The sequence below is a fragment of the Budorcas taxicolor genome, chromosome 7 (genome assembly GCF_023091745.1).
Source record: "Budorcas taxicolor isolate Tak-1 chromosome 7, Takin1.1, whole genome shotgun sequence".
Taxonomy (NCBI): Eukaryota; Metazoa; Chordata; class Mammalia; order Artiodactyla; family Bovidae; genus Budorcas; species Budorcas taxicolor.
In genome coordinates, this window is record NC_068916.1 from 8,238,318 (window position 1) to 8,265,954 (window position 27,637).

At 45.8% G+C, this 27,637-nt stretch overlaps 1 protein-coding gene across 5 annotated transcripts; it reads left to right on the plus strand.

Moving 5' to 3' along the window:
- The first annotated feature begins 228 nt into the window (after positions 1-228).
- On the plus strand, positions 229-26,502 carry SMIM7 (small integral membrane protein 7). Of its 5 annotated transcripts, none has more exons than XM_052643210.1 (5): positions 229-294; positions 377-418; positions 911-963; positions 5,139-5,229; positions 26,255-26,502. In XM_052643210.1, exons 1-5 carry the CDS (start codon positions 269-271, stop codon positions 26,286-26,288), a joined length of 246 nt encoding a protein of 81 aa, XP_052499170.1. In that variant the 5' UTR covers positions 229-268; the 3' UTR covers positions 26,289-26,502. The 5 variants fall into 5 exon arrangements, 3 of the variants coding, with proteins under 3 accessions (XP_052499170.1, XP_052499168.1, XP_052499169.1); XR_008199696.1 differs by lacking the exons at positions 229-294; positions 377-418; positions 26,255-26,502 and adding exons at positions 461-811; positions 12,143-12,275; positions 24,052-24,091; XR_008199695.1 differs by lacking the exons at positions 229-294; positions 377-418 and adding exons at positions 462-811; positions 12,143-12,275.
- Positions 26,503-27,637: the final 1,135 nt, after the last annotated feature.

The following is a 27,637-nucleotide window of genomic DNA, read 5'->3' on the forward strand; positions in this document are numbered from 1 at the left end:
CCTGGAGAAGTCCATGGACAGAGGAGCCTGAGGGGTTACAGTCCATAGGGTCGCAAAGAGTGGGACACGACTGAGACACTAACACTTTCATTAACACTGGCTCTTCCTTTAAGGGGCTTGGCCTGTAGAAGGCGGGACCCTGCCCGCCTTGGTCTTTGATTGGCTCAGCCCTCGCCAGAGCTGCTTCCAGATTGGTTGGTTCATGTGTCTCTCCCCTCCCTCCCCGAGGTTTCCGCTTCCTGTTCTGACGGACGCGCCTGCCGTAACGATGATCGGGGACATCCTGCTGTTTGGGTAATTAGGGGGACCAGAGGATGGGACGTGAGGGCCCTGTACGGTGGGGGGCGGTCTAAGTAACCGTATTCTTCCTCTGCAGGACGCTGCTGATGAACGCCGGGGCGGTGCTCAACTTTAAGCTGTGAGTAGGCCGCGTTGGACCGTGGCTCCATCCGCGGGAACTGTAGCCCCGCCCCTGCGAGCGTGAGCCTGCCCTACGACCCCGGCCCCGCCCCCAAGTCCAGGAATCTAGTTCCGCCTCCATTCCGGTCCGTCCTTCTCCGATCCTCTGCGCCACCGCAACTTGAAATCCAGACTCTCAGTTCCCCCAGTATCCCTCTGCTCGGACCCATGAGAGCCTCAGGCCCATCCCCCGAGAATCTCTTAGCCCTAACGTGTATCCTCAGCCCCACATCTGGCACCCTCGGACCACCGCCTCCACCCCGTCGATGGCTGTAGTCATAGCTATGATTTGCGGGGCAAGTGGTGCTCCAGGGAGGATCACTGAACTGCTCGAAGTCACAGCAAACCAGCGGTAGGGCTAGAACTCTCCTCTGAGCCGGGGATCAGGGCCTGGGGACCAAGTGATGTGTTTGTCCTATTGAACGTGGACGCTGTCTGCTTCTCTTTGTAGGAAAAAGAAGGACACGCAGGGCTTTGGGGAGGAGTCGAGGGAGCCCAGCACAGGTAAGGCCTCCTTTCAGGACTCTGAAATTGGGACATTTCGGAGAGGACAGTTTTTTCTCATCAGTTTTAAGTGTGTGTGGTGAGGGTGGCCGGAGTTTGCGCTGTTCCTTCTGCCCACCTTTGTCATCCACTTGTTTCTCTTACCAGGCCTCCTTGCATAGGTCAGCACTCGTATCACTTTTTACAATTATAATTTTCTTCTGTGTGTGCTGTCATCTGGCTAGTATCTACTTCTCACACTTGATCTTAAGCTCCAGAAAAGAGGCTCCAGCTTGTTTTGGCTTCCTTGTGTCCTTGAAGTTCCAACATTCCAGTGTGAATGAATGAATATCCTCACAAATAGGTATTTTCTTCAGAATGCTGTTGTTATTGTTCAGTCGTTCAGCTGTGTTCAGCTCTTTGCAACTTCATGAACCAGAACCCCCACAGGGCCCCCACAGGCTTCTCTTTTCATGGGATTCTCCAGGCAAGAATATTGGAGTGGGTTCAGAATGCTGTAGACCTGTTTAATTTTCAATTAGATTAATTTAATTTTCAATTAGATTAGCTTTCAAATAAGCCAGAAGGTGTCATATAAAACTTCAGATGTAAATCAGAACATTCTACAACTTGGAGTTCAGGAGACCTTTTGGCATCTGTTGAATGGGAGTTGAGAAGCAGAACCCCATCGAAGTGGGGCCTGTGGACTCTAGCTTATCCCAGCCTCTGCCCCCTTTATAGCATTTTACCCGCCTGGCCTCTGGTGGCTCTTGAATATATACTTGCAGCTAAATTGACTCGTACAACTATTTGGAGTCTAATGGGACCTGTACCTGACTATTATACCCATTCATCCATTCATTCACCTAGCATTTACTGAGTTCCTGTTATATACTAGCTACTGTGCTGGATGCTGGGAGCACAGCAGGAAACAAGACAGAGGTAATTCCTGCCTTTGGGTTGTAGTCACACAGAGTGGGACAAACAGTTCCTCAACAAAGAACAGACAGTAAAGGAGAAGATGTAGGCTAGCAATGGGGTTGCTGCTTCAGCTTCCTTGTATGGAGGGAAGGCCCTCTGAGGAGGCGACGTTGCAGCCAAGCTCATGGGTGCTGTGAGGGAGCATTGCATGGGGACAGCAGGAACCCTGAGGAGCTGTGAATCGGAACAGACAGTCTGACAGCTCTCCTTTATCGGGGGCTGGCCTGGTGGTGGCTGCCTTGTTAGGTTCTTCCTACAGGTATTTCATTCCACCTCTGTTTCTAAAAGGTAAGGAGCATTTTCCTGTGTTAGGAAACTGAGGCTCAGAAATGGAGCTCAACTTTTTTGTGGCCACCGAGCAAATCAGTGACAGCATGAGGATTTGAGCCTGGGTGTTTCTGTCTCCAGAGATTGTCCTCTCAGTCACTAGACCATTCATCTGTCAATCATTCAGAAATGCATGCATTCATTCAGCAGTTGTGTACGTTGCTTACCCACTATGTGTAAGGCACTATTATAGCTTGGCAGTAGCAGGAGCATTGATGACAAGGATGGTCAGAACAGTGACTCTCCTCTGATTGGGGGCTTCTTGCAAGGCTCCTTCAAGCTAGGACTCTGTGTGGGCTGGTACCCCTGCAGAGAATGCTCCTCCCTGTCCATCGTCTGCTTGATTGACCCCTAATATCATAGTGACTTCATTTACCGAGAGCATCCTATATAATGGGCACTGTGCAGCAGACTTCCCAGTCCCCCATCATCTCTATTTGCACCGGAAGAAACTGGGGCACACATAGGCCCAAGTCACCTGCGTGGAAGGACAGTAAACTTCAGCCCATATTTAACATCCGAGCTTATGCACTTTCTCAGTGAGACTTCTGACCCCACCCCACTCCTGAAGCACGCCAGGTTGGGTACCCCGTTATAGCTCCCACGGCACTCAGTGAATTATCAGTTATGTGGTTCCTTGTTTAGTATTTGTCCTCCCTGTGAGCTCCTTGGGGCGGGGATACCTGTCTCATTCCTCCCTGTGCCCCCCAGACTAGTGGCCTTGAATCAGCCTTTGTTGAGAGGGAGAGAGGCCATTTTTGTGATCTGGGCTCAGAGAAGGGCCTCACCAAGCAGTGCCTTGCAGACATCCTAGGGATGGACCTGTCTCTGACATTTGTAGTCCGTGCTGGGCCAACACTATGGAGGGTGTGTTACATGTCACTAACCCCGTGACTTGGACAACACTGTTGTTTAGTCACTCAGTTGGGTCCGACTGTTTGCAACCCCATGGACTGCAACCCACCAGGCTCCTCTGTTCATGGGATTTTCCAGGCAAGGATACTGGAGTGAGTTGCCATGCCCTCCTCCAGGGGATCTTCCCCACCCAGGGATCAAACCTACGTCTCCTGCGGCTCCTGCATTGCAGGTAGGTTCTTTACCACTGAGCCACCAGGGAATCCCCTTTGGACAGTGCTGGACTTGTCTAAACTATGTTGAGCAAGACCTTGTGCTGCTTCTGTGCTTGGATGGTGCAGCAGCGCCAAGTGGCCATCAACGTTGGGTTGCTCTGGAAGTTTCCGAGCTCCTACCTGGCATTCCATACTTCCCGGACAGCCCTGGTCTGTGGATGGCACTTGGGGTGCCACCCTTGTAGAGCACCTCGTCTGGATGTCTCATCTCATTCTGGAGGCCTTAAGAGGCTGGGCAGTCAACTCAAAACCCCAGAGAAAGGTTCTGGAACCCAGGTCTCTGGAATCTTCTTTTCCCCTAATATTTATGGTTTGTAGTTGTATCAGATCTTAGTTGTGGCACGCAAGATCTTCCTTGTGACATGTGGGATCTTTCGTTGTGGTGCACAGGCTTCTCTCGTGTGGTGTGTGGGCTCAGTAGTTGCAGCTCACGGCCTTAGTTGCCCTGAGGCATGTGGGATCTTCTTGCCCCAACCAGAGATCTAAGCTCCATCTCCTGTATTGGAAGACAGATTCTTAATCCTTGGACCGCCAGGGAAGTCCCTCTGGAGTCTTCATGTACCAAATTCCCTCTCCTTGGAGTGGTTTCTATTCCTTGGCATCAGTGTGTTCTAGAGTAAGTCATCACCAAAGCAAAGCTCTTGTTCTACATGCCTGAATTACTATGCCTTTTCAGTTGTAAGGGGTTTCCCTGGTGGCTCATATAGTAAAGAATCCGTCTACAATGCAGGAGACCAGGCGTCATTCCCTGGGTCAGGAAGATCCTCTGGAGAAGCGACTGGCTACCCACTCCAGTATTCTTGCCTAGTGAATTCTATGGAGAGGAGCCTGGCAGGCTACAGTCCATGGAGTCACAAACAGTTGGACATGACTGAGCAACTAACACCATCACTTCAGTTGTAAATCCTGGAAATCAGCTCAAAATGTGTAAAGTGAATGGAAACATCCAAGGGTAGCGTGATCTTCAGACACATGTGGATTCAGGGCTTAAAACAGACCTGTAGCATGTGGCCCTCCCCAGCTCTTCTTCCTCCTGGGTTGGCTTTACTCTCAGGCTGGCTTGTGTTAGTAAAGAAGACCCTCGACGCACATTTTTTCCAGATCATAAATAGTTCAGGCTTTGTGGGCCATCAGTCTCTGGTGCAACAGGTCACCTCTATGATTTGGAAACTGCCATGGACAATATGTAACTGAATAGGCATGGCTGTATTTTAATAAAGTTTTATTTACAGACATTAAAATTTGAATTTCATGTAATTTCTTGTGTCTCATTAAAAGCTTTGTTGATTTTTTTTTTTTAATCATTAAAAAAAAAATTTTATTCACTCATGGGCTATACAGAAGTAAGTAGCAGAGGCCAGTTTTGGCCTGTGGACCAGCCATGGTTTTCCAACCCCTGCCTTAGAGAGTTGGGCTTCCATCTTCACAGCCCAGCAACCCTGGCAGAAAGCAGGTGCCTCTTTCCCAGTAGTTGGGGCCACAGTCGCAGGGCCAGCTCTCACTGGACAGATCTGGGTCATGTGCTCTTCCCTGAGCTACTCAGAGGCTGGGGGCTTGGTCCTCTCTGGGGGTTGGTCACTGGCAGCTGTAGCCTGAGTGCTCAGGGTTGGGGAACAGAGGTGGCCCAAAGGACAAGCCATGCTGCTGCTGGGATACGGGGGCAGGGGGTGTGGGGCGGGCAGGGGCCACAGAAGCACACTGCAGTGCTGAAAACAGAAGTGTTAGCCCTGCTTGTGAAAATGCTTTCTGACTTCCCAGGTGACAACATCCGGGAGTTCCTGCTGAGCCTCAGATACTTTCGAATCTTCATTGCGCTGTGGAACGTCTTCATGATGTTCTGCATGATCGTGTAAGTCCAGCCCGCCTGTCTCCTCCGTCATTATTGCTCTCAGTGTCGTTCCCTAGAATGATCCTCCTGATGGTCGTTCTCTGTCCGCCCAGTCTGCACTTTTGTGTCATGATTTCTGCTTTCAAAGTAACTCTCTATGCTCGAGAGGAAACAGGTGTCTACAGGAGTTAAAGTGTGTCCCTGCAGTCCAGGCTGAAGCTTTGATTAGAACATGGCGTTCTCCAAGTCCTGGCTGTGCCCGGGGCCTTGGCGGGAGCTGTCAAGAGATGCCTTCCCTGGAGCCTGTGGCTCCGTCACCTCTTGCCAGCTCTGTTGTGCTTAGCCTATGCTTGGCATTGGCCAAAGTGGAAAATATGGCTTGAGAGACCAGTGTGCTGCTGGGTTTTGCTCCCACCCTGCTGGAAGCCAGCAGAAGTGTATTCAGAATTTATTTCTGGCTTTTATGCCTATTTATATTTATATTTTTCTCATTAGGTGAAAAATACCCGGTTGGATTGGTTTTCCTTTCAGTGTCAGGGCCATAATCCCAGTACTGTTGTTAGTGAATCATGACACTCAGAGGAAACAGACTCAGGGGAAAAGAAACAAGAGCATCAGGGGTTCTGGGGCATGCTGGGCCCATCCCTGTGTCCTTTCTCTGAAGAGGAAGAGGATGAAAAGTTGGCTGTCTTGAGTCATTGAGATGCTGAATTTGGGGTTGCTGGGTGGTCCTTGTGTCAACCAAGTAGCTGTTTAAGGGGATGATTCTAGGACGTAGGAGGTCAGGTGAGCAGGGGTTTCTGTGCCGCTAGAAAGTATTTTAGAGCCCAGAAAGAGGACTGTAAAGTATGCCTGACAAGTATTAATTGCTCACTTGTGTCTTGACTCTCTGCAGTCCCGTGGACTGTAGCCTGCTAGGTTCCTCGGTCCATGGAATTCTCCAGATAAGAACACTGGAGTGAGTTGCAATGCCCTTTTCCAGGGGATCTTCCTGACCCAGGGATCAAATCCGGGTCTCCTGCGTTGCAGGCAGATTCTCTAGTGTCTGAGCCACCAGAGAAGCCCAAAAATAGGGGCCTAGAAAGGCCCCTTTGGGGAGTTTGGATGAGGCCTACCTAGGTACAAAGAGGGCTCATGAAGAGATCAAGGAATTTACAGGAGTGTAGGAAGTATAACTAAGTCCTCACAGAAAGTAGAAGTGTTGGGGAGCTCCTCCTTCATTCATTTATTAGTATTTATTCACAAGTGTCTGTCGAGGGCTGTGCTCCAGGATTACAGTTGAGACCGAAACAGCCACAGTCCCTGCCTTCAGTGAACGCACTGGTCACTCATACGGTTAAGAATCTGCCTGCAGTGCAGGAGATCCAGGTTCAAACTGTGGATCAGGAAGATCCACTGGAGAAGGAAATGGCTACCCACTCCAGTATTCGTGCTGGAAAATCCCACAGATGGAGGAGCCGGGCGGGCTACAGCCTGTGGGGTCGCAAAGAGTCAGACACAACTGAGCGACTAACGTTTTTCTTTCAGTGAATGTACAGAATAACAGGGGCATAGCAAGAAAATAGGAAAAAAATCAATTGCGAGGTGGAGAATTGAAGGGGGAGGCTCCCAGTTTAGGATGGTCAGGGAGAGGCTAAGAAGATGTCATTGAAATCAAGACCTAAAGATCGAGAGGAAATCTGCCATTTACAGAGCTGGAGAGAGGCATAGTAGTGCCAGCAGTAGCACGTGCAAAGGTTCTGGGGCAGAGGAGAACTCATTATGTTATCATTTTCTCTGTCCATCGGCTTCATCATTCTTTCTTACCTGACCGGCTTTCTTCACTACTTGTCTGCTGGCTTGTGACCATCAGGATGGTAGCCTCAGGCTTCGTAACCTCTCGGCTCAGCCCAAGGCTAGCTTAGCCAGTAGCCTAGGGTCCTGATTTTGATTGTGACTTTCTATAGCTCCCTGACCTAGGCCAGCTCTTTCAGCCTGTGCTCTGAGTGAGGGAAGCTTTCCTCCAGAAAGGGCTCTGTCAGGGAGGCAGCAATGGACTTTTTCAGGCTGTTAAAAAGTGGAAATCACCTAAATCTCCAAGAATAGAAGAAGAGTCAGGTAGCTCAAGAGATACTCATATGACCAATGGTGATGACATCATCACTGATAACATGTCTACACAGAATTTTTTTTTCTTCTTTTTTTCTTTTTGGCCATGCTGCATGGTTTGTGGGATCTTAGTTCCCCAACCAAGAATAGAACCTGGGCCCTCAGCAGTGAAAGTGTAGAGTCCTAACCACTGGACCGTCAGGGAATTCTGCCTCCCCACTGCCACCCACACGCACACCCAGGAAAATGTTTAGAAAGTAAAAAGGTGGGCTGTCACCTGTAGGTACACTCTGGCGTCACACTCTGGTGTTGTGACTCGCACACAGTAACACTGACGGAATGCTGAATGAGTGAGCGAGGGAAGTGACTGCCCGTGCAGAATCTGGAGGATCTAGTCCAGCCTGTCCACTGAGGCAACCGTGCTGTGACTGCTGAGGAAGGCAGCGGGTCCAAGGGGATGGTTCACTATTCTGTACACTCACTTTTGTAATTGTTGGAGCTGAGCGCAGTTGGAAATTTTTAAAAAGTCCTAAAAAGCTTGAATCAACCCTGAATTTTCACTGGAGGGACTGATGCTGAAGCTGAAGCTCCAATACTTTGGCCACCTAATGCACAAAGTTGACTTATTGGAAAAGACCCTGATGTTGGCAAAGACTGAGAGCAGGAGGAGAAGGGGGCGACAGAGGATGAGATGGTTGGATGGCATCGTCGACTCAATGGACATGCTGCTGCTGCTGCTCCTGCTCCTGCGTTGCTTCAGTCGTGTCCGACTCTGTGCGACCCCAGAGACGGCAGCCCACCAGGCTCCCCCGTCCCTGGGACTCTCCAGGCAAGAACACTGGAGTAGGTTGCCATTTCCTTCTCCCATGCATGAAAGTGAAAAGTGAAAGTGAAGTCGCTCAGTCGTGTCCGACTCCTAGCGACCCCATGGACTGCAGCCTACCAGGCTCCTCCGCCCATGGGATCTTCCAGGCAAGAGTACTGGAGTGGGGTGCCATCGCCTTCTCCTATGAGTTTGCGCTAACTCCAGGAGATGATGAAGGTCAGGGAAACCTGACGTGCTACAGTCCATGGGGTCACAGAGTCAGACATGGCATAGTGACTGCACAACAGCAACAAAAAGCTTGAAATATAGGGAGAAATGGAGAAGGCAGTGGCAGCCCACTCCAGCGCTCTTGCCTGGAAAACCCCATGGGCGGAGGAGCCTGGTGGGCTGCAGTCCATGGGGTCACAAAGAGTCAGACACGACTGAGCAACTCCACTTCACTTCACTTCACAGGGAGAAAGGTGTCTGAATGTTTAGAGACCAAGGGCACTGATACCTGCAACTTTGAAACATATCCAAAATTAGGTAGATGGATAATTGGGTGGATAAACGGATGGATACATGGTAAAGTGAAGTGTTAATTACAGAATGTAGGTCGTGTGTTTGTGGGTGTTTGCTGAACTGTCCTTTTAACTCTTCTTTATGTTGAAATATTCGTAAAAAATTATGGGCAGGGGAAGATAGGGAGAAAAGGAAAGTGTCAAACCATGGAAAAAGATTTTAAGTAAAAAGTGGAAGTCAGTCTTCACAATTCAGTATTTTGTAGTATTTTCGTATGGTTGTGCACCTGTCACCTCTAGTCCCAGAATGTTTTCATCCACCACAAGGGAAACCCACTACCCATTAAGCAGATCCTTCCCATTCCTCCCCTTCCCACCCTGAGGCAGCCACTGATCTCCTTCCTGTCCCTGTTGGATTTGCCTGTTGTCATATTCCACACTGATGGCGTCATGTGTGGCTTTTGGTGTCTGGCTGCCTTCGTTCAGCATAACGTCCTCTGCGTTCTTCCATGGTGTAGTGTGTGTCACTGTTTCATTTCTTTCTGTGACTGAATAATAGTCCATTGTATTGATAGGCCACAGTTTGCGCGTCTGTTGGTGGATATTTGAGATGTTCCCACTTATCGGCTATTTTGAAGAATGCTGATACAAACATTTGTGTACAAGTGTTTATGCAGACTTAAGTTTTCAGATCTCTGGTATATACCCAGGAGTGGAATTGCTGGGTCATATGGTAACTATATTTATCCTTTTGAGGAACCGCCAGACTCTTTCAAAGTGGCTCAGCAATTTACATTCCCACTAGCAGTGTCTGACGGTTCCAATTTCTGCATGACCTTGCTAATGCTTGTTATTGTCAGTCTTTTTGATTATAGCCTTCCTGATGGATGTGAAGGTTGATTTACATTTCCCTGACAGTTAATGACACTGAACTATTGGCTGTTTGTATATCTTCTTTGGTGAAATGTCTGTTTGGATCTTTTGCCAGTTTTCAGTTGGATTATTACTAAAGTTGTAATTGGAGGGGTTCTTTTTAAGTTCTGGATACCAGTCCCTTATCAGGTAAATGATTTGCATTTCCTCCCATTTGGTGGATTGTCTTTTCAGTTTCTTGATGGTGTCATCTGAAGCGCAAAATTCTACAAATTTGATGAAGTCCAGTGTGTCTGTTTCTTTTATCGCTTGTACTTTTTGTGTTATAGCCTCAAAGTCATTGCCTCATCCAAGGCTTCCCTGGTGGCTCAGACGGTGGTTCAGACGACAAAGAGTCCACCTTTAATGCAGGATACCTGGTTCGATCCCTGGGTCAGGAAGATTCCCCTGGAGAAGGGAATGGCAACCTACTCCAGTATTCTTGCCAGGAGAATTCCATGGACAGAGGTGGGTCAGAGGAGCCTACAGTCCGTGGGTCACAAAGAGTCAGATACGACTTTCACTTTACTTTTCAACCTAAGGTCACAAGGACTTTCACCTAAAAATTTCTTGTAAACATTGTATAGTTTTAATAATTGGGTCTGTGATCCATTTTGAGTCAACTTTTGTGTATGATGTGAAGTAGGGATCCAGCTTCTTTCGTTTGTATGTGGTGTGACTCAGTTGTTCCTGCCCCATCTGTTGTTAGTTTTTCAAATAACCGTTTTTATCTTGGAAAGAGTTAGGTTTATAGAAATGTTGCAGAGATAATACAGAGAATTCCCTTATACTATTAATTGACAGCACAAGGGTTAGGGGAGTCGACTGTCCTCGAAGTTGAAAATCCAAGTGTAACTTTACAGTTGGCCCTCCATATCCACAGTCCTGCGTCCACAGATTCAGCCAACCTTGGATCGTGTAGTACTGCGGTGTTTCAGTTCAGTTCAGTCGCTCAGTCGTGTCCGACTCTTTGCGACCCCATGAATCGCAGCACGCCAGGCCTCCCTGTCCATCACCAACTCCTGGAGTTCACTCAGACTCCGTGATGCCATCCAGCCATCTCATCCTTGGTCGTCCCCTTCTCCTGCCCCCAATCCCTCCCAGCATCAGGGTCTTTTCCAATGAGTCAACTCTTCGCATGAGGTGGCCAAAGTACTGGAGTTTCAGCTTTAGCATCATTCCTTCCAAAGAAATCCCAGGGCTGATCTCCTTCAGAATGGACTGGTTGGATCTCCTTGCAGTCCAAGGGACCCTCAAGAGTCTTCTCCAACACCACAGTTCAAAAGCATCAATTCTTCGGCGCTCAGCCTTCTTCACAGTCCAACTCTCACATCCATACATGACCACAGGAAAAACCATAGCCTTGACTAGACGGACCTTAGTCGGCAAAGTAATGCCTCTGCTTTTGAATATACTGTCTAGGTTGGTCATAACTTTTCTTCCAAGGAGAAAGCGTCTTTTAATTTCATGGCTGCAGTCACCATCCGCAGTGATTTTGGAGCCCCAAAAAATAAAGTCTGACACTGTTTCCACTGTTTCCCCATCTATTTCCCATGAAGTGATGGGACCAGATGCCATAATCTTCGTTTTCTGAATGTTGAGCTTTAAGCCAACTTTTTTGCTCTCCTCTTTCACTTTCATCAAGAGGCTGTTTAGCTCCTCTTCACTTTCTGCCATGAGGGTGGTGTCATCTGCATATCTGAAGTTATTGATATTTCTCCTGGCAATCTTGATTCCAGCTTGTGTTTCTTCCAGTCCAGCGTTTCTCATGATGTACTCTGCATAGAAGTTAAATAAGCAGGGTGACAATATACAGCCTTGACGTACTCCTTTTCCTATTACTGTTAAAAAATATCCAGTTAACCAAACCTTAGATCCTGTAGTACTGTGGAATTTACTATTGAAAAAATAGACAAAATCCACGTATAAGTGGTCGGGTACACGTTCAAACCTGTGTTGTTCAAGAGTCAACTGTGTATATTTTTAACAACTCTGTAGTTTTCCCCTGTAGGCCTATATCATAACCTGTATACCCATTCCCAAACTTCATGAACATTTATCCAGTTTCTAGGCCTCTCTTGTTCCAGATTTTTTCAGTTAGCAGTTCTCTAATAATTGTTTACTCAAAGGTCTTTTTCATTTATGAAAGTCACCACTGACTTGCAGTGATAGAGCATGGGCTAAAATAAGATGTAGATACTTTTTAGAAGAGTTACTTTTTTTAACGTGTACAGTTGAGTGTTAAGTGTGTTTACGTTGTTGTGTAATAGAGTTACTTGTAAAATAAGAAAATGGTGCAAAATAATCTTAGTAATAGAATGTGTCTGACTCTTTGCGGTCCCATGGACTGTAGGCCACTGGGCTCCTCTGACCATGGAATTTTCCAGGCAAGAGTACTGAAGTGGGTTGCTATTTCCTACTCCAGGGCATCTTCCTAACCCAGGGATTGAACCTGCCTCTCTGAGTCTCCTCCATTGGCAGGTGGGTTCTTTACTACTGGTGCCACTTGGGAAGCCCATAGTAATGGTAACCAGAAAATATTTCGTGACAGCGTTTTCAAGGCTACAGCTTCCCATCCTCATGGAGGTTTGCCCTCTAACTTTTCCAGGCTGTTTGGTTCCTGAGCTCCAGACGCAGAACCGAGAACACACCTTCTGAGTCTCTCTTCCTCCGTTCCTGACGACTTCGAGAATGTTTCTGACCGGAAACCGAGTGACCTTCCCAGAAAGTCCAAGCTTGTGGTGGGTGGAAAAAATGTTCGCCAAGATACACACGGTTTCCCAGCCACATCACTGTTTTCTTTTGAAAGATATTTTCACTTTGATCGCTGCCTTGAAATGCTGTCTACTTAAGGAGTCTGAGGAGAGTGTATGTAAAGGGCTGGGATAATGTTGCATTCCCCAAAGATAAAAGAACCTGTTTAATCAGAGCAGAATCTCTCTTCTACCAGGCTTTCCCTGGAAACCCGTTTCTGTGTCTTTCTTGGTTTATTTTTAATGACTATCCTTTTTTGGTTCGAGTTACACGGATTTGTAAAAATCTTTCTTATCCAGGGATCTGAGGCAGAAAGGTTGGCTTTTTGGTTTGATGCAGCCTCTTATTGCACTGTGTTTGTGATGACTGAGCAAGTTCATTGTTGCTGGGTCAGTGTCCAGATTCCTTCCCTATCACAATGGGCTGTGCTCGGCCACACGGTGCCACTAAGGTTGCCCCAGGACTTTGAGGGTGAAGTATTACGGATTCCCATGGAAGAGAGGTGCAGAGCAGTTGGCAGGGTGAATGGGGGTTTTATGAGAAACTTTGCCTTGCCTGGAAGCCCTCTATTAAAGTAACTTTCGGGGACCATTAATTGTAGAGTCTTTAGAATGAGAGTGATTTATGTGGTGGTACTGGGATCCAGTTCTGAAAGCTTGGGTTTTGGGGTCTGCTTTTTAAGTGGATGATTTCAAGCTTGACAAACAATAACCCTCATTTGAGGAAATACAGCATTTTGCACAGAAGCTTCTTTGAATCTGAGTCCTAATTTTATCACCAATGTGGCCGTCTGGTGGTCAGCACCTGGATCCTGCAGGTGTTTGATTTATTTGTTGTGATGTGTGGAATCCAAGCTTGTAGGTAACCTGGTGGGAGGAAAAAATAAATATGAAGGCTTTTAGAACTAAGTAGGATTGAAAATAAAGCTCATTTCTAAAAAGGGCCTTTTGTTTATACATTTTTTTAACCAAGTTGACTTTCTTATTTTACTCATTATTTTTTTGTTACTGTCATTGGGTTGTTTAAAAATTATTTTATTGAAGTAGAGTTGATTTTAAGATGTTGTGTTAATTTCTACTATAGAAGTTGACTTTCAGTTTGAGTTGTTGCAGGCTACACTGTGGGGAACACCTAGGGTTTGTTTTATTATGGAGGCTTTCAAAAAGTTAGAGAAGAAGCATTGTTAGATATTCCTTTTCAGATTTTGTTCAGTATATGTTGGGCACGAATTGGGCAATTAAGATTTTGATGGGCTGCACCTGGAAGAATAGAACGCGTGAGAGATAATGGAGGGGTTTTGCTAGGCGAGGTTCACAATCACTTATCTTGTTGCTCAGCTAATTCATTCTGTTGGGTTGGCCAAAAGTTTCTTTCGGGTTTCTCCATAACATCTTACAAACCCAGACAAACCTTTTGACCATTCCAATACTTCATTGCTTCTGTCATTTATTCCCTGATCAAATCCAAGCTGAGCATCGTCCCATGGTTTGTAAGTTGCGGGGAACGGGGCTGCTGAATTGAGCTTCACCCAGGCCGGTATTCTCGTCAGCAGGAACAGACGTGCCAAGATCTTGGCTGGTCAGTCCTCAAGCCATATGAATGGTGCGAGGAAACCTCTCTGCCTTATTCAGACCCAATGCTGAGGTTTCAATGAAGCGAGGCATTTGTGCATCATGGAGATGAATCGAACTCAGAGAAGAGAATGCTGTCATCGAGATTTTGCTTCAATAGTTGTATTTTTCTCTGGAGAACTGTTATCTCATTGTTCAGTTCTTATAAGCAATGGAGCTTTGGGGGACGCACATCAAAGGCTGTTATACATTTTTAAAGTGGCAACTCGTGGATGTGTATCTTTAGGAAGCTTTTCAGGAACCCACATTGGCACCAAAGGTTACCTGAGTTTGAGTTTATGGTGCGTAGGATCCTACAGCATGCAAGTGCTAGTATTCTCAGTCTAAAGATGTGGGTTCAAATCCAATCTCTATGTCTTGCTAACGGGGCCTTGACTGATTGCTTCTTCCATGGAAGCTTCCCTGTAAGCTCCTTCTTCCTTGACTGATTGCTTCTTTCCTGTAAGCCTTCCCTTAAGCCATTTTAAAGAGTTTTCGCATCTGTAAAATGGGCTTGGGGGAAGGAAACGGGAGGAGTTTCTTGGTGGCCTAGTGGTTAAGACTTCTCCACTTTCTCCACGTTGACCACTTTGAGCGCTTTCACCACTGTGCCCCCAGGTTCAGTCCCTAGTTGGGGAAGGAGAGTTCCCCCAAGCCATGAGGCGTGACCAAAAAAAAATTGGCTGAAAGTCAAAGCTCTCAGGTTAGCTGTAAGGCTCGGTCACCCTGAAGGTGGGCCAAGTGCTGGACTGGGTGGCACAGTCAGCACTCAGCGCTCGTGTGCCCTCGCTGCCTGAATTTCTCCCGTCTTGCTTCATTCATTCCGACGGTCCCCACACAGACTGTGAAGAGAGCACTCACAGGATTTCAAACATTGGAAACAACGTCCAGCATGGAAGACCTTTCATGTCTTCCCATTCCTTTTCTAGCATTTTCCTTATACATACTGGTAATTTCTACAGTGGATAAGGCAGTTCGGGTTCTGCTGTTTTCTTTTTTTGATTGAAGTATAGTAGATTTATAATGTTACAGGTAGATAGCAAGGTGGTTCAGTTGTATACATATCTATACATTCTTTTTCTGATTCTTTTCCATTATGTAGTTCTCTGCGCTATACAATAGGGCCTTGCTATTTCTCTCTTTTGTATATAGTAGTATGTATCTGTTAATCCCAAACTCCCAATTAATTCCTTGCCCCCTTGATAACCATAATTTTGTTTCCTGTATCTCTGAGCCTCTGCTGTTTCCATTTCAGCATCATTTCCTTCATATTTTCTCGGCTGCCAGAGAGGTCTCATCGTTCCCGTTTTTAATTCCCAAGGAGCGTCGATAAAGCTCTCTAACCTTGGCCCTTTCATATGTACTTGAACTTGTGCCGTGTCCGCTGTTATAAGGCCACTGTGGGCACCATGGTTGTGGCCTCCGCCGGCTTCTCTCGCTGGAAATTCCCAGAGCTCCCAGGGAGGCTCCATTGTCAGCTGCCACCACCGTAGCTTTTGTTTGTTTTATTTTCTTTTAAAGTTTCTTACTACCAATGCCCGTTCATTGTACAAAACTTATGAAGTACAGCTTTGCTATAAGGGAAAAAAGCACCTGTAATCACTTTCCCCCGGAGAGTAGCACTCTGGGTACACATTCGTCTGGCCCCTTTTCCCACTGTGCATTGGGTATGGTAGATACCTTTTCTCTACACAGATGGTATTTGTGTATCTTCTGGCCTGCTTTCCTCACCTAATAATATGACTACATTTCTGCGTTTTTTTCCCCTATGATACCATTCTTATTAATTGCAAGTAATTCATTGTGTGGACATACCGTAATTAATTTAACTGGTCCCCAGCTGATGGAGACTTGAGTTGTCTTTAATTTTTGAGTATTATAAATAACACAGCAGTGGACATCTCAGTATATCATCCCTAGTGGCTTTTTGGAGTCACTTTAAAAAAGAGTTTCCACTCCATATCTTGTACTAACTTATAATGGAAAAGAATCTGAAAAAGAATACACACACAAAAACACACAAATATATATATAATGGAATCACTTTGCTGTACACTTGCAACTAACACAACATTGTAAATTCACTATACTTCAATTTAAAAATACCCAGATATCAAAAAAAGATAGGGTGGTAAAATGACTAAACTTATCATAGCTGCTGCTGCAACTTAACATATAGAAAAACACAAACATTTTGACAACTTTAGGCTAAGAACCGCCCCCACCCCTGGAAATGAATTTTAGGCACCTTACTTCTTGTCTTTGTTAATATTCATTTGCTCCTATGGTTATGTATTATTTATGCATATATACATAATACTTAATTAACGTACATACCAAAGAACTTGGTTCTAAGTCCCTGTCATCTGTGACTGGGAGCACTGTCTGGCACTTAAGCAGATTAAATTTGCTTAATCTGTGAGCAAGGATGAGGTTTTGAGCTCCACCCAGATAACTGTCTTAGGCAACAGCAGCTGACTTCATACCAGCTGGCTTTCCACCTTAGCCTTGATAGTTAACCATCCTCGGTTCAGTTCAGTTCAGTCGCTCAGTTGTGTCTGACTCTTTGCAACCCCATGGACTGCAGCACACCAGGCCTCCCTGTCCATCACCAACTCGCGGAGTTTATTCAAACTCATGTCCATCAAGTCAGTGATGCCATCCAACTGTCTCATCCTCTGTCATCCCCTTCTCCTTCTGCCCTCAATCTTTCCCAGCATCAGGGTCTTTTCCAATGAGTCAGTTCCTCACATCAGGTGGCCAAAGTATTGGAGTTTGAGCTTCAGCATCAGTCCTTCCAATGAATATTCAGGACTGATTTCCTTAAGGATAGACTAGTTGGATCTCCTTGCAGTCCAAGGGACTCTCCAAGAGTCTTCTCCAACACCACAGTTCACAAGCACCAGTTCTTCGGCACTCAGCTTTCTTTATAATCCAACTCTCACATCCATACATGGCTACTGGAAAAACCATAGCCTTGACTAGACGGACCTTTGTTGGCAAAGTAATGTTGCTGCTTTTTAATAAGCTGTCTAGATTGGTCATAACTTTTCTTCCAAGGAGCAAGCATCTTTTAATTTCATGGCTGCAGTCACCATCTGCAGTGATTTTGGAGACCAGAAAAATAAAGTCTGACACTGTTTCCACTGTCTCCGCATCTATTTGCCATGATGGGACCAGATGCCATGATCTTAATTTTATGAATGTTGAGTTTTAAGCCAACTTTTTCACTCTCCTTTTTCACTTTCATGAAGAGGCTCTTTAGTTCTTCACTTTCTGCCATAAGGGTGGTGTCATCTGCATATCTGAGGTTATTGATATTTCTCCTGGCAGTCTTCATTCCAGCTTGTGCTTGATCCAGTCCAGCATTTCTCATGATGTACTCTGCATATAAGTTAAATAAGCAGGGTGACAATATACAGCCTTGACGTACTCCTTTTCCTATTTGGAACCAGTCTGTTGTTCCATGTCCAGTGCTAACTGTTGCTTCCTGACCTGCATATAGGTTTCTCAAGAGGCAGGTCAGGTGTTCTGGTATTCCCATCTCTTTCAGAATTTTCCAGTTTATTGTGATCCACCCAGTCAAAGGCTTTGGCATAGTAAATAAAGCAGAAATAGATGTTTTTCTGGAACTCTCTTGCTTTTTCCATGATCCAGTGAATGTTAGCAATTTGATCTCTGGTTCCTCGGCCTTTTCTAAAACCAGCTTGAACATCTGGAAGTTCATGGTTCACGTATTGCTGAAGCCTGGCTTGGAGAATTTTGAGCATTACTTTACTAGCACGTGAGATGAGTGCAATTGTGCAGTAGTTTGAGCATTCTTTGGCATTGCCTTTCTTAGGGATTGGAATGAAAACTGACCTTTTCCAGTCCTGTTTCTACTGCTCAGTTTTCCAAATTTGCTGGCTTATTGAGTGCAGCACTTTCACAGCATCATCTTTCAGGATTTGAAATAGGTCAACTGGAATTCGTCACCTCCACTAGCTTTGTTCGTAGTGATGCTTTCTAAGGCCCGCTTGAGTTCACATTCCAGGATGTCTGGCTCTAGGTGAGTGATCACACCATCGTGACTATCTCGGTCATGAAGACCTTTTTTATACAGTTCTTCTGCATATTCTTGCCACTTCTTAATATCTTCTGCTTCTGTTAGGTCCATACCATTTCTGTCCTTTATCGAGCCCATCTTTGCATGAAATGTTCCCTTGGTGGTTCACAGAGCAGACCCAGTTTTACTTCCCTGGATAGTTAGGGGAGAAATCATTGCTGGGCTCCTTGGGATTTCTCTTAAGCAGCTGCAGGAGATGTGGTAATGAGATTGGCCCTCCTCTGAAGTGGTTAGGTTTGAAAAGCCAGGGAGGCGTTTCCTGTCCATGTCAAGCCTGTTCATTAGCTCCTTCTTACCCAAGTCTGAGTTCGTGAAAGATTTGACAGACTACCTGATGTTTTGCTATGTTGATGAAAGACACCTGCTGTTTGTGTATAAAGCAAAAGGCATGCTATTGAAAAAAGGGGTGCGGGGAGGGGGACTTCCCTGGTGGTCCAGTGGCTAAGACTCCATGCTCCCAGCACAGGGGGCCTGGGTTTGATCCCCAGCCCAGGAACTAGATTCCACATGTTTCAGCTAAAGCCCAGCATAGCCATATAAATAAAAATAAAACATAAATATTTTAAAGAAAAGATATAAATTCTACTTTAGGGTTTGTTTTCACCATTCCCTTGATTTTCATTATGCAGAGGAAGGCACTTTATCCCCTTCAAGCCCATTTTTGGCACTTCAGAGTTCCTGGAAAGGAGTCTGGTTCATAGCAAGTATTCCTGGATGAGAAATTGGGCGAAAGGATCTGTAGCAAACTGGAAATTCGAAGTCTACATTGTTCAGTAAGAAAGCAGCAAGAGCTCATCAGTGTCTAGCCCCGTGGCTTTCTTTCTGATCAGTTGATTGGTTTGGGATTGGACCAGGGCTTGGCAAGCTGCTTCCCACATCTGGCTTCCCTCCTGTCTTTTTGCTGCCCGCCACCTGTCTCTTTGTGGTCTAGGAGGTGGAATGGTATGTTTTTAAGTGGTTGAAAAGCAAATCAAGATGAAAATGGAAAAGAAATTCATGTTTTTTCATCCATAAAGTTTTGTGGGAACTTCGTCGCACCCATTTGTTTGTGTATCATCAGTGGATGCTTTCAAACTGCAAGGACAGAATTGAGTCCTTGAGACACAGACCATTTGACCCACAAAAGTGAACATGTTGACTGGCTGGCCATTTACAGAAAGGTTGCCTGCCGGTCCCTGGACTGGACAATTGAAGACAACAAGGATGTACTGTGGGTGGATCTTACTTGTTGGTGTCTAGTGTGCATTCGTGTCAGTGGCTGTTAGTGGTATAGATGGGTTTCCACGTGGTGCCAGAAGTAAAGAACCCACCTGCCCATACAGGAGGCGTAAGAGACTTGGGTTCAGCCCCTGGGTCTGGAAAATTCCCTGGAGGAGGAAACGGCAACCCACTCCAGGATTCTCGCTTGGAGAATCCCCACGGACAGAGGAGCCTGGCGGGCTACAGTCCATGGCGGCTACAAAGAGTCGGACATGACAGAAGTGACTTTGCACACATGGGCCACAAGAGTGACTGTGCTGGAGAGGTTGTAGAAGTCATTTTAGGGGGAGTAAAGCACGGTGCATTTAGTTAGAGTTTATTGTGTTGAGTCAGAAAAAAGATGGGAATGAAGGTTGCAGCAGAAAGCACGGTGGAGATCTGGCTGAGCCCCTGGCTCCGGCACTGAGAGACTGTGGCTCGGGGCTGCATCTTGTCTCTTCTTTGCCCCCACGTCCTTGCCTGTGATACAGAGACAGCAAAGGAGAGAGCTTTGCCACGTGTCTGTGACCTGCCTGATGTGGGGCAGGCAGTCAGTGAAATGATGTGGTCATTTCATTAGGGCCAGTACATTTTAAGTAATCATTTTAATATTTATGTATTAATTTGGTTTTCGTTACTGCAAGCGGTCTTTCTCTAGCTGAGGGGAGTGGGCTTCTCACTGTGGTAACTTCTCTTACTGGCTCTAGACACTTGACCTTCAGTAGCTGTGGCACAAAGGCTTGCCCCACGGCATGTAGAATCTTCCCAGACCAGAGATGAAACCATTGTCCCCAACACTAGCAGGCAGATTCTTAACCACCAAGGAAGTCCAGTACATTTATCGCAAGACATCCTCAACAGGGTTTTGAGAGGCTTAACTGAGATGAGGTCTTTGTCTTCTCTCCCTGCCATAACGAAGTGTCACATATTGAGTGGCATCAACAGACACTTCTTCTCTCATCGCTTTTGGAGACTGCAGGTCCAAGACCAAGATGTCAGCAGTGTTATTCCCAGTGAGGCCTCTTTCCTCAGCTCAGATTGCCACATTCTTGCTGTATCCGCACACGGCCTTTCCTCTATGTGTGCTTCTTATAAGGGCACCAGCCGTATTAGATCAGGGGCCCACCCTTATGACCTCTTTTAATGTTACTTCCCTCTTTGAAGGGTTTGTCTCCACATACAGTTCAATTCAGGTTTACAGGTTTAACATGAATTTGGACAGGGGCACTATTCAGTCCATAATAGATGGTCAAGGGTCTGGGCTGTAGTAGATAACTCAATAGCTATTAGTTCACCTCCTTGGCTAATAGTATGCTTTGAGGCATTAAAAAAATTTTTTTTTATTTTAGAAGAATTTTTTGATTCGGTTTGTTTTTCTAGTGTGTTGACCAACAACCCAATAAAAAAAAATGGGTAGAAGACGTACTTAACAGACTTTGCTCCAAAGGAGACATCCAGATGGCTAATAAATACATGGAAAAAAATGCTCAATACTGCTTATTATTACAGAAATGCAAATCAAAACTACAGTGAGGTTATCACCTCACACTTATGAGCACAGGCCTCGGAACTTGTGGTGCACAGGCTCAGCCGCTCTACAGTGTGTGGGATCCTCCTGGATCAGGGATCAAACCCATGTCTCCTGCATTGGCAGACAGACTGCCCCTGAACCACCAGGGAGCCCTAAAACAGCACATTTATTATCTCACAGTTATGGAGGTTCAGTTCAGTGCAGTTCAGTTCAGTCGCTCAGTCGTGGCCAGCTCTTTGCGACCCCATGAACCGCAACACACCAGGCCTCCCTGTCCATCACCAACTCCCAGAGTTTACTCAAACTCATGTCCATCGAGTTGGTGATGCCATCCAACCATCTCGTCTCCTGTCGTCCCCTTCTCCTCCTGCCCTCAATCTTTCCCAGCATCAGAGTCTTTTCAAATGAGTTATGTCTTTGTATCAGGTGGCCAAAGTATTGGAGTTTCAGCTTCAGCATCAGTCCTTCCAATGAATATTCAGGACTGATTTCCTTTAGAATGGACTGGTTGGATCTCCTTATAGTCCAAGGGACTATCAAGAGTCTTCTCCAGCACCACAGTTCAAAAGCATCAATTCTTTGGTGCTCAGCTTTCTTTATAGTCCAACTCTCACATCCATACATGGCTACTGGAAAAACCATAGCCTTGACTAGATGGACCTTTGTTGGCAAAGTGATGTCTCTGCTTTTTAATATGCTGTCTAGGTCGGTCCTAACTTTTCTTCCAAGGAGTATGCATCTTTTAATTTCATGGCTGCAGTCACCATCTGCAGTGATTTTGGAGCCCCCCAAAATAAAGTCAGCCACTGTTTCCACTGTTTCCCCATCTATTTTCCATGAAGTGATGGGACCGGATGCCATGATCTTAGTTTTCTGAATGTTGTTAGAAGTCCAAAATGAATCTCGCTGGGCTAAAATCAAGGTGTTGGCAGAGCTGGTTCTTTCTGGAGGCTGTAGGGGAGAATCTGTTTCCCTTCCTTTTCCAGCTTCTAGAGGCTCTCTGCATCCTTGTTTATGGCCCCTTCCTCTGTCATCCCAGCCAGCAGGGGCTGGTCTGATCTTTCTCATGATGCCTTCTCTCTCATTCTCACTCTTCTCCTCCCCTCTTCCCCATTTAAGACGGCTGTGGCTACACCAGGAACATCTTTCCATCTTAAGGTCAGCAGAGTCGCAACCTTCCTTTCAGACGTGTGCAAAGTCGCTTCAGTCATGTCCAATTCTTTGCAACCCTGTGGACTGTAGCCCACCAGGCTCCTCTGTCCATGAGATTCTCCAGGCAAGAATACTGGAGTGGGTTGCCATTCACTCCTCCTCCATTCCCTCCTCATCTTCCCAACCCCAGGGACTGAACCTGCATCTCTCATGTCTCCTGCATCGGCAGGCGGGTTCTAGCGCCATCTGGGAAGCCCTGTTCCTTCCATCTCCAATCTTAATTCTCCCTGGACATCAAACACTATGTACAAGTTCCAGGGATTAGGACAGGGCTGTCTTGGGGGCTGGCTTCCCAGGTGGCTCAGCGGTAAAGAATCTGCCTGCCAGTGCAAGAGACACAGGTTCAGTCCCTGGGGCGGGAAGATCCTCTGGAGGAGGAAAGGGCAACCCACTCCAGTATTCTTGCCTGGGAAATTCCATGGACAGAGACGCTACCATCCATGGGTTTGGTAAAAGATTCAGACAGGACACATCACATCAAATCTATGGGGGCCTGAGGCATGGGGTGTTACTTTGTCCGACAGTAAAAATTTTTGGTTTCGCAGACAACACCGTCTCTTAACTATGCAGCTTGCATTTGCCACACACAAAACCACACAAACATATGGGCCTGAGTGAGTGGTTTCTTCTTTCCCTTTTTTTGTCTTAAACTCATGGAAAATTTCAAATGCACACAGAAGTAGACCAGTGCAGAGATTCCGTGTACCCATCAGGGGATGATTTTTAAGTCTTTCTCATATTTTGGTGTACTTGACTAATTGTCTATACTGCAAATATCTATTACTCGTGTAATCAGGAAAGAAAAGAAAAACCACAAAGAAGTAAACATCTGAGCATGCAGGAAACATGAGGAAAACCAACACTGCATTTTGAGGTTAAAAAGGAAAAAGATGCAAATAGACCTTATTAGAACCTCCATCCTTTTCTGCAGTCATCGTGAGCCTGAGTGGTAGGCAGAGATCAGGACATTCTCAGGGCAAGCGAGATCTTAAATCATATAAGCTTGGGTAGGTCAGACCCTTCCAATAGAACCTGCTTGCGCTTGTCTCCTGACCTTTCCCCCTTAAAGTTGCATTGAGATAAGAGATTCTTGTCTGGGCCATCTGATGCAATAATCCAGTTCTGCTTTAAGGCAAGTAGACTATAGTTGCCTGGATGGTGGGTGGGGGTGGGGGCTGGGTGATCCCGGGTTTGACCACTTTGCATCTTCACTTGGGAGTTTGTGCTTCAGTGACCCTGGAAAGCTGAAAAACGCGTGGAAGGTTCAGGAAAGGCCAGAGGAAATTTTGACCTGGTCCTGTGCATGTATTTTTGTGTGTATATTTCTGAGAAGTTCCACTGGGGATCTTTCCTCTTGGCTTCCATCTGCTTCCATTTGCTGCCCCACCCCCAGAGGTCAGTCTCCTCATTTGATTTTCCACATCAACCCCTTGACTTTCATCTGCTCTTTAGAGAGATGGCTTATACCTGATTAGGTTCCTGTGTTTCCCCATGAGTCTGGGAACCCTGAGCTCTGGACCAAAGTCATCATCTTGCCCCTCTCAACTTAAAAAATAGTCACAACCTGAAAGTTGACAGTTCTGTTTTATTCAATGGGAAGTTTTAGGACTTCAAGCCTGGGAGACAGCATCTCAAGTAACCCTGAGAGAGCAGCTCCAGGGAAGCAAGGGGAGGAGCCAGTTCATGAAGTCGTACAACAAAGGGCATAAAGAGAGTATTGTTAATTAAAGGAAACCTGCTATCTAAAGGAGGAATTTAGCGCTTTTCTATGTAGGGGAAGAAGCAAGAGTCTGGGCTCACTGAAATCATGCCTTCTATAAGTATCTCAGGGAAGCCTGGCACGCTGCAGTCCATGGGGTTGCAAACAGTCAGACATGACTGAGTGACTGAACTGAACTGAATATGTATCTCGGCTGTCTGGGGCCAGCGTCCTGTGTCTTTTTCACATTCCAAGTTCCCCACTGCTGCCTCATGGCTGCAGGGTCACAGGTATTGTTTTCTTTCCTGATTTCCCTTAGGGTTCAGAAATTCACTGATTGTGGCCTCCTTGTTTATTGATATGGCAGGACTGCTCCATTTCTCACTCCCAATCCAGCCACATGACTCTGACCAGGTCTTCTGAGGAGCCAAGTCACCCAGTTGGAGAATTAGGTGACCAGCATGACAGACAGGAGTGGAGAAAACCCACTTAGTGATGGCGAGAAATAAGGCTGGCCAGGAGCATGGGAAATGCACGTGTATGGTGTGTACTCATGTATGACATGCGGTGTGTGACAGAGGAGCTCAGTAGGCCAAGGACTTAGGCAAGATGAACTACGGGACCACTGCGTTTTTAGAGCAGGTGGAACAGTAAGATTCAAACCCTGTGTTACAGCTGCCTGGAGTAGAAAAGGCCAATCATGGATAAAAGCTACAATACCATTATCCTTTATCCTTCAGCTCCTTCACTGAACTTCTTATTTTACTTTTGTAGACACTAAAATAAAACAGTTCACTGGAGAATTAGTGGAGTGACTGATTTTGTTTCTTTGCTCTTGAGAGTAATTGAGAGAACAGGCAACTATAGTAAACAAACGAATAGCCTCTAATTCAGTCTAACAGATGATTAGATCATCACAATCAAAAGATTAGGTTATTTGAGCATTTCAATAGATTATACACTATTTTAATAAGATTAAAATAAATTATACAATTTTTAAAGGTTCCTTTTCTTTTACAAAATTACTAGCTATATTCCCTGTGCTGTACAGTGCGTCCTTGTGGCCTGTCTTATCCCCAGTAGTTTGTACTGCCTACTGCCCTACCCCTATATTGCCCTCCTTCCACTCCTTTTTATGATTAATATTCCAGTGTATAGCCATCCACTTCGTTTATCCAGTCATCAGTGGATGGGCATTTGGCATTTGCATGTTGCACCTATTAAGGATAGAGCTATTACAGACATTTCCCTGTACAAGTTCATGCCAGTGTATGTTTTCATTTTTCCGCTGGTGGTCGAAGGCGTGGAATCGCTGAGTTATGTAGTAACCCAGGCCTTCTTAAAGCTTTATTCTGCATCAGGCAGAGTGTGGCTTCTACTGCGTCCCCTAGACCAGAGTGAGTTGCAGACCTCCACACAGAGTCGAGAAGAGCCTTACAAGGGTCCAGAGGGCTTCAGCAGGGTCCTCGTGTCAAGCCCTCAGAGTGGAACCTGACACGTAGGAGGCACTCAATAAATATTACATGCTCCCTGTTGTCATTCTCTTGATTACTAAGAATAATACAAAACTGGGGCCATAGGGAAAACATAAACTGGTAGGACTTAGGTTGACAACCATCAGTCAGCCTGGCAGCAGATCCGTCCTCAGGATTTTGGAGATTATGATTACAGATGAACAGTATTTGAGTCCGAAAGTGAGAACTAGAGGCTACTAGAGGTCACAGTGACCACCAGCACTGGACAAGATCATCAGGAGGCATCCCATATTCATTCCAGAAAATGTGGAACTTCAGGCAAAATTATCAGAATAAAAAGCACCTGTGAGAGAAAGTGCTTTGGCTTCTTTCCTTCCAGTATTTTTTTCTATGAATTATGTGTATAAGCATATATTGCATATCTTAATAAAACTAGATTGTAAGATATATAGTTTATATGTTACATTTTATCATTTAACATTAAATTAGGAGCATTTTCCCATATTATTCAGTATTGGTTTATAATGGCTACATGATCTAGCTAGTTGTATGTCCTTCTAAGTAATTTGGAAAGTTTATAATGACACACAACTTGGTGAATTTCTACATGTTGCACATATCCATAAGACAAGACCACCACCCAAATGGAATTACAGGATCCTCTGATCTCTTCTAGTCCATAACCATCCCGTTTTCATGAAATGATTCCCAGTTTATCTATATACCACCTTATTACTGGACACATAGGTGGCTTCCAATCTTTTGCCCTTATAAAGGATGCTGCTGTGGTGATCTTCCTTGTAAGGACACATTTGTATCTGACTGCTTCCTCTGGATACATTTCTAAAAGTTGCAAAATCCCGAGTCAGAGGGTGTGAATGTTTGGAAAGGCTCTCAGTTGAAGTGCTGCGTCCATGTCAATCCTGTTACTTCAGAATACCCCTCCCTGTGCTTCTGCTACGCTTTGCCTGGACAGTGCAATTATGGTATTGTATTAATGAGCCCCTAACCCATTTTTAGGACTTGGCTTCAAAACTAGCTCCACAGGGGACTTCCCTGGTGGTCCAGTGGTTAAGAATCTGCCTTCCAATGCAGGGCATGCAGGTTTAATTCCTGGTCGGGGAACTAAGATCCCACATGCGGCAGAGCACCTAAGCCCTCACCCCCACGCCACAAGAGAAGCCTGCTCACGGCAACAAAAGATCCTGAGTGCCACAACTAAGACTGGTCGCAGCCAAGTAAATGTTTAAAATGGGTAACTACATATTCTCCATACATCTGTGTGTGCCCATGTTCTCCTCATGTGTATCTTTAATGCAATGCTTCATTTATTAAATATTTGACCCTCCACTGTGTGACAGGTCTGCATAAATATGTCTGGGTGTGTGTACACAACTACCATGTATCTGGATGAGACGTTCATTCACTCACTTCACATGTAGTTAATAAGCACTCTTCTATCTACTGGGCTTTTCTGATAGCTCAGTTGGTAAAGAATCTGCCTGCCGTGCAGGAGACCCTGGGTCAATTCCTGGGTTGGGAAGATCTGCTGGAGAAAAGGACCCCAGTATTCTTGGGCTTCCCTTGTGGCTCAGCTCGTAAAGAATCTGCCCGCAATGCGGGAGACCTGGGTTTGATCCCTGTGTTGGGAAGGGAAAGGCTACCCACTCAGTATTCTGACCTGGAGAATTCCATAGACTGTATAGTCCATGGGGTCATAAAGAGTCGGACATGACTGAGCGACTTTCACTTCACTTCTGTGTACCGGGCTTCCCAGATGGTGCTAGTGGTAGAACCACCCACCTGCCAATGCAGGAGACTATAAGAGACACGAGTTCAATCCCTGGGTTGGGAAGGTCCTCTGGAGGAGGACTGGCATGGGAACTCACTCCAGTATTCTTGCCTGGAGAATCCCTCGGACAGAGGAGGCTGGTGGGCTATAGTCCGTAGGGTGGCAAAGAGCTGGACACAACTGAAGCGGCTTAGCACATCCACATGCACTTTTATCTACTGGGGACACAGAATCAGTACCCTTAACAGAGCTCACAGTCATCTTAATGTTTCTTCTTAGTTTACTAAGAGCAGGTCAATGGAGTGCTTTCCAGATTTTTTTCTTAATCTGAATCATGCTGGGGGGGTGGGTGGAGCGGGGGTGGGAAGCAGCTTATTTCTAAGGACCCTTGATTTAAAAAGACAAGAAGTTAAAAATAATGGCAGAACCCGAATATACTCGGGGGAGGGCTTGTTTCTTTTGTTTATCTGTAGTGAGATAAAAAGTATCTCCAAATGGGCTGGTTTCCAAACTGGACACCGTGTACACAAAGCACCTCATTCTAGGAGGGAGAGTGAATAAATTAAAGCGAGGTAATTTGCCCATATTTATTTTATCCTACAAGTGTGATGTAAAACTTTTCACACGTGCAGGAGCAGGCAACCACAACCACGTGGGGAAGCAGCCGTTTTTTGCAAATAAAAACG

Coding starts and splice junctions, on each gene's coding strand:
- SMIM7 (XM_052643208.1), top strand. CDS start 726: ATGGCTGTAGTCATAGCTATGATTTGCGGGGCAAGTGGTGCTCCAGGG. Junction 812..910: donor GAAGTCACAGCAAACCAGCG/GTAGGGCTAGAA, acceptor TTCTCTTTGTAG/GAAAAAGAAGGACACGCAGG. Junction 964..5,138: donor GTCGAGGGAGCCCAGCACAG/GTAAGGCCTCCT, acceptor CTGACTTCCCAG/GTGACAACATCCGGGAGTTC.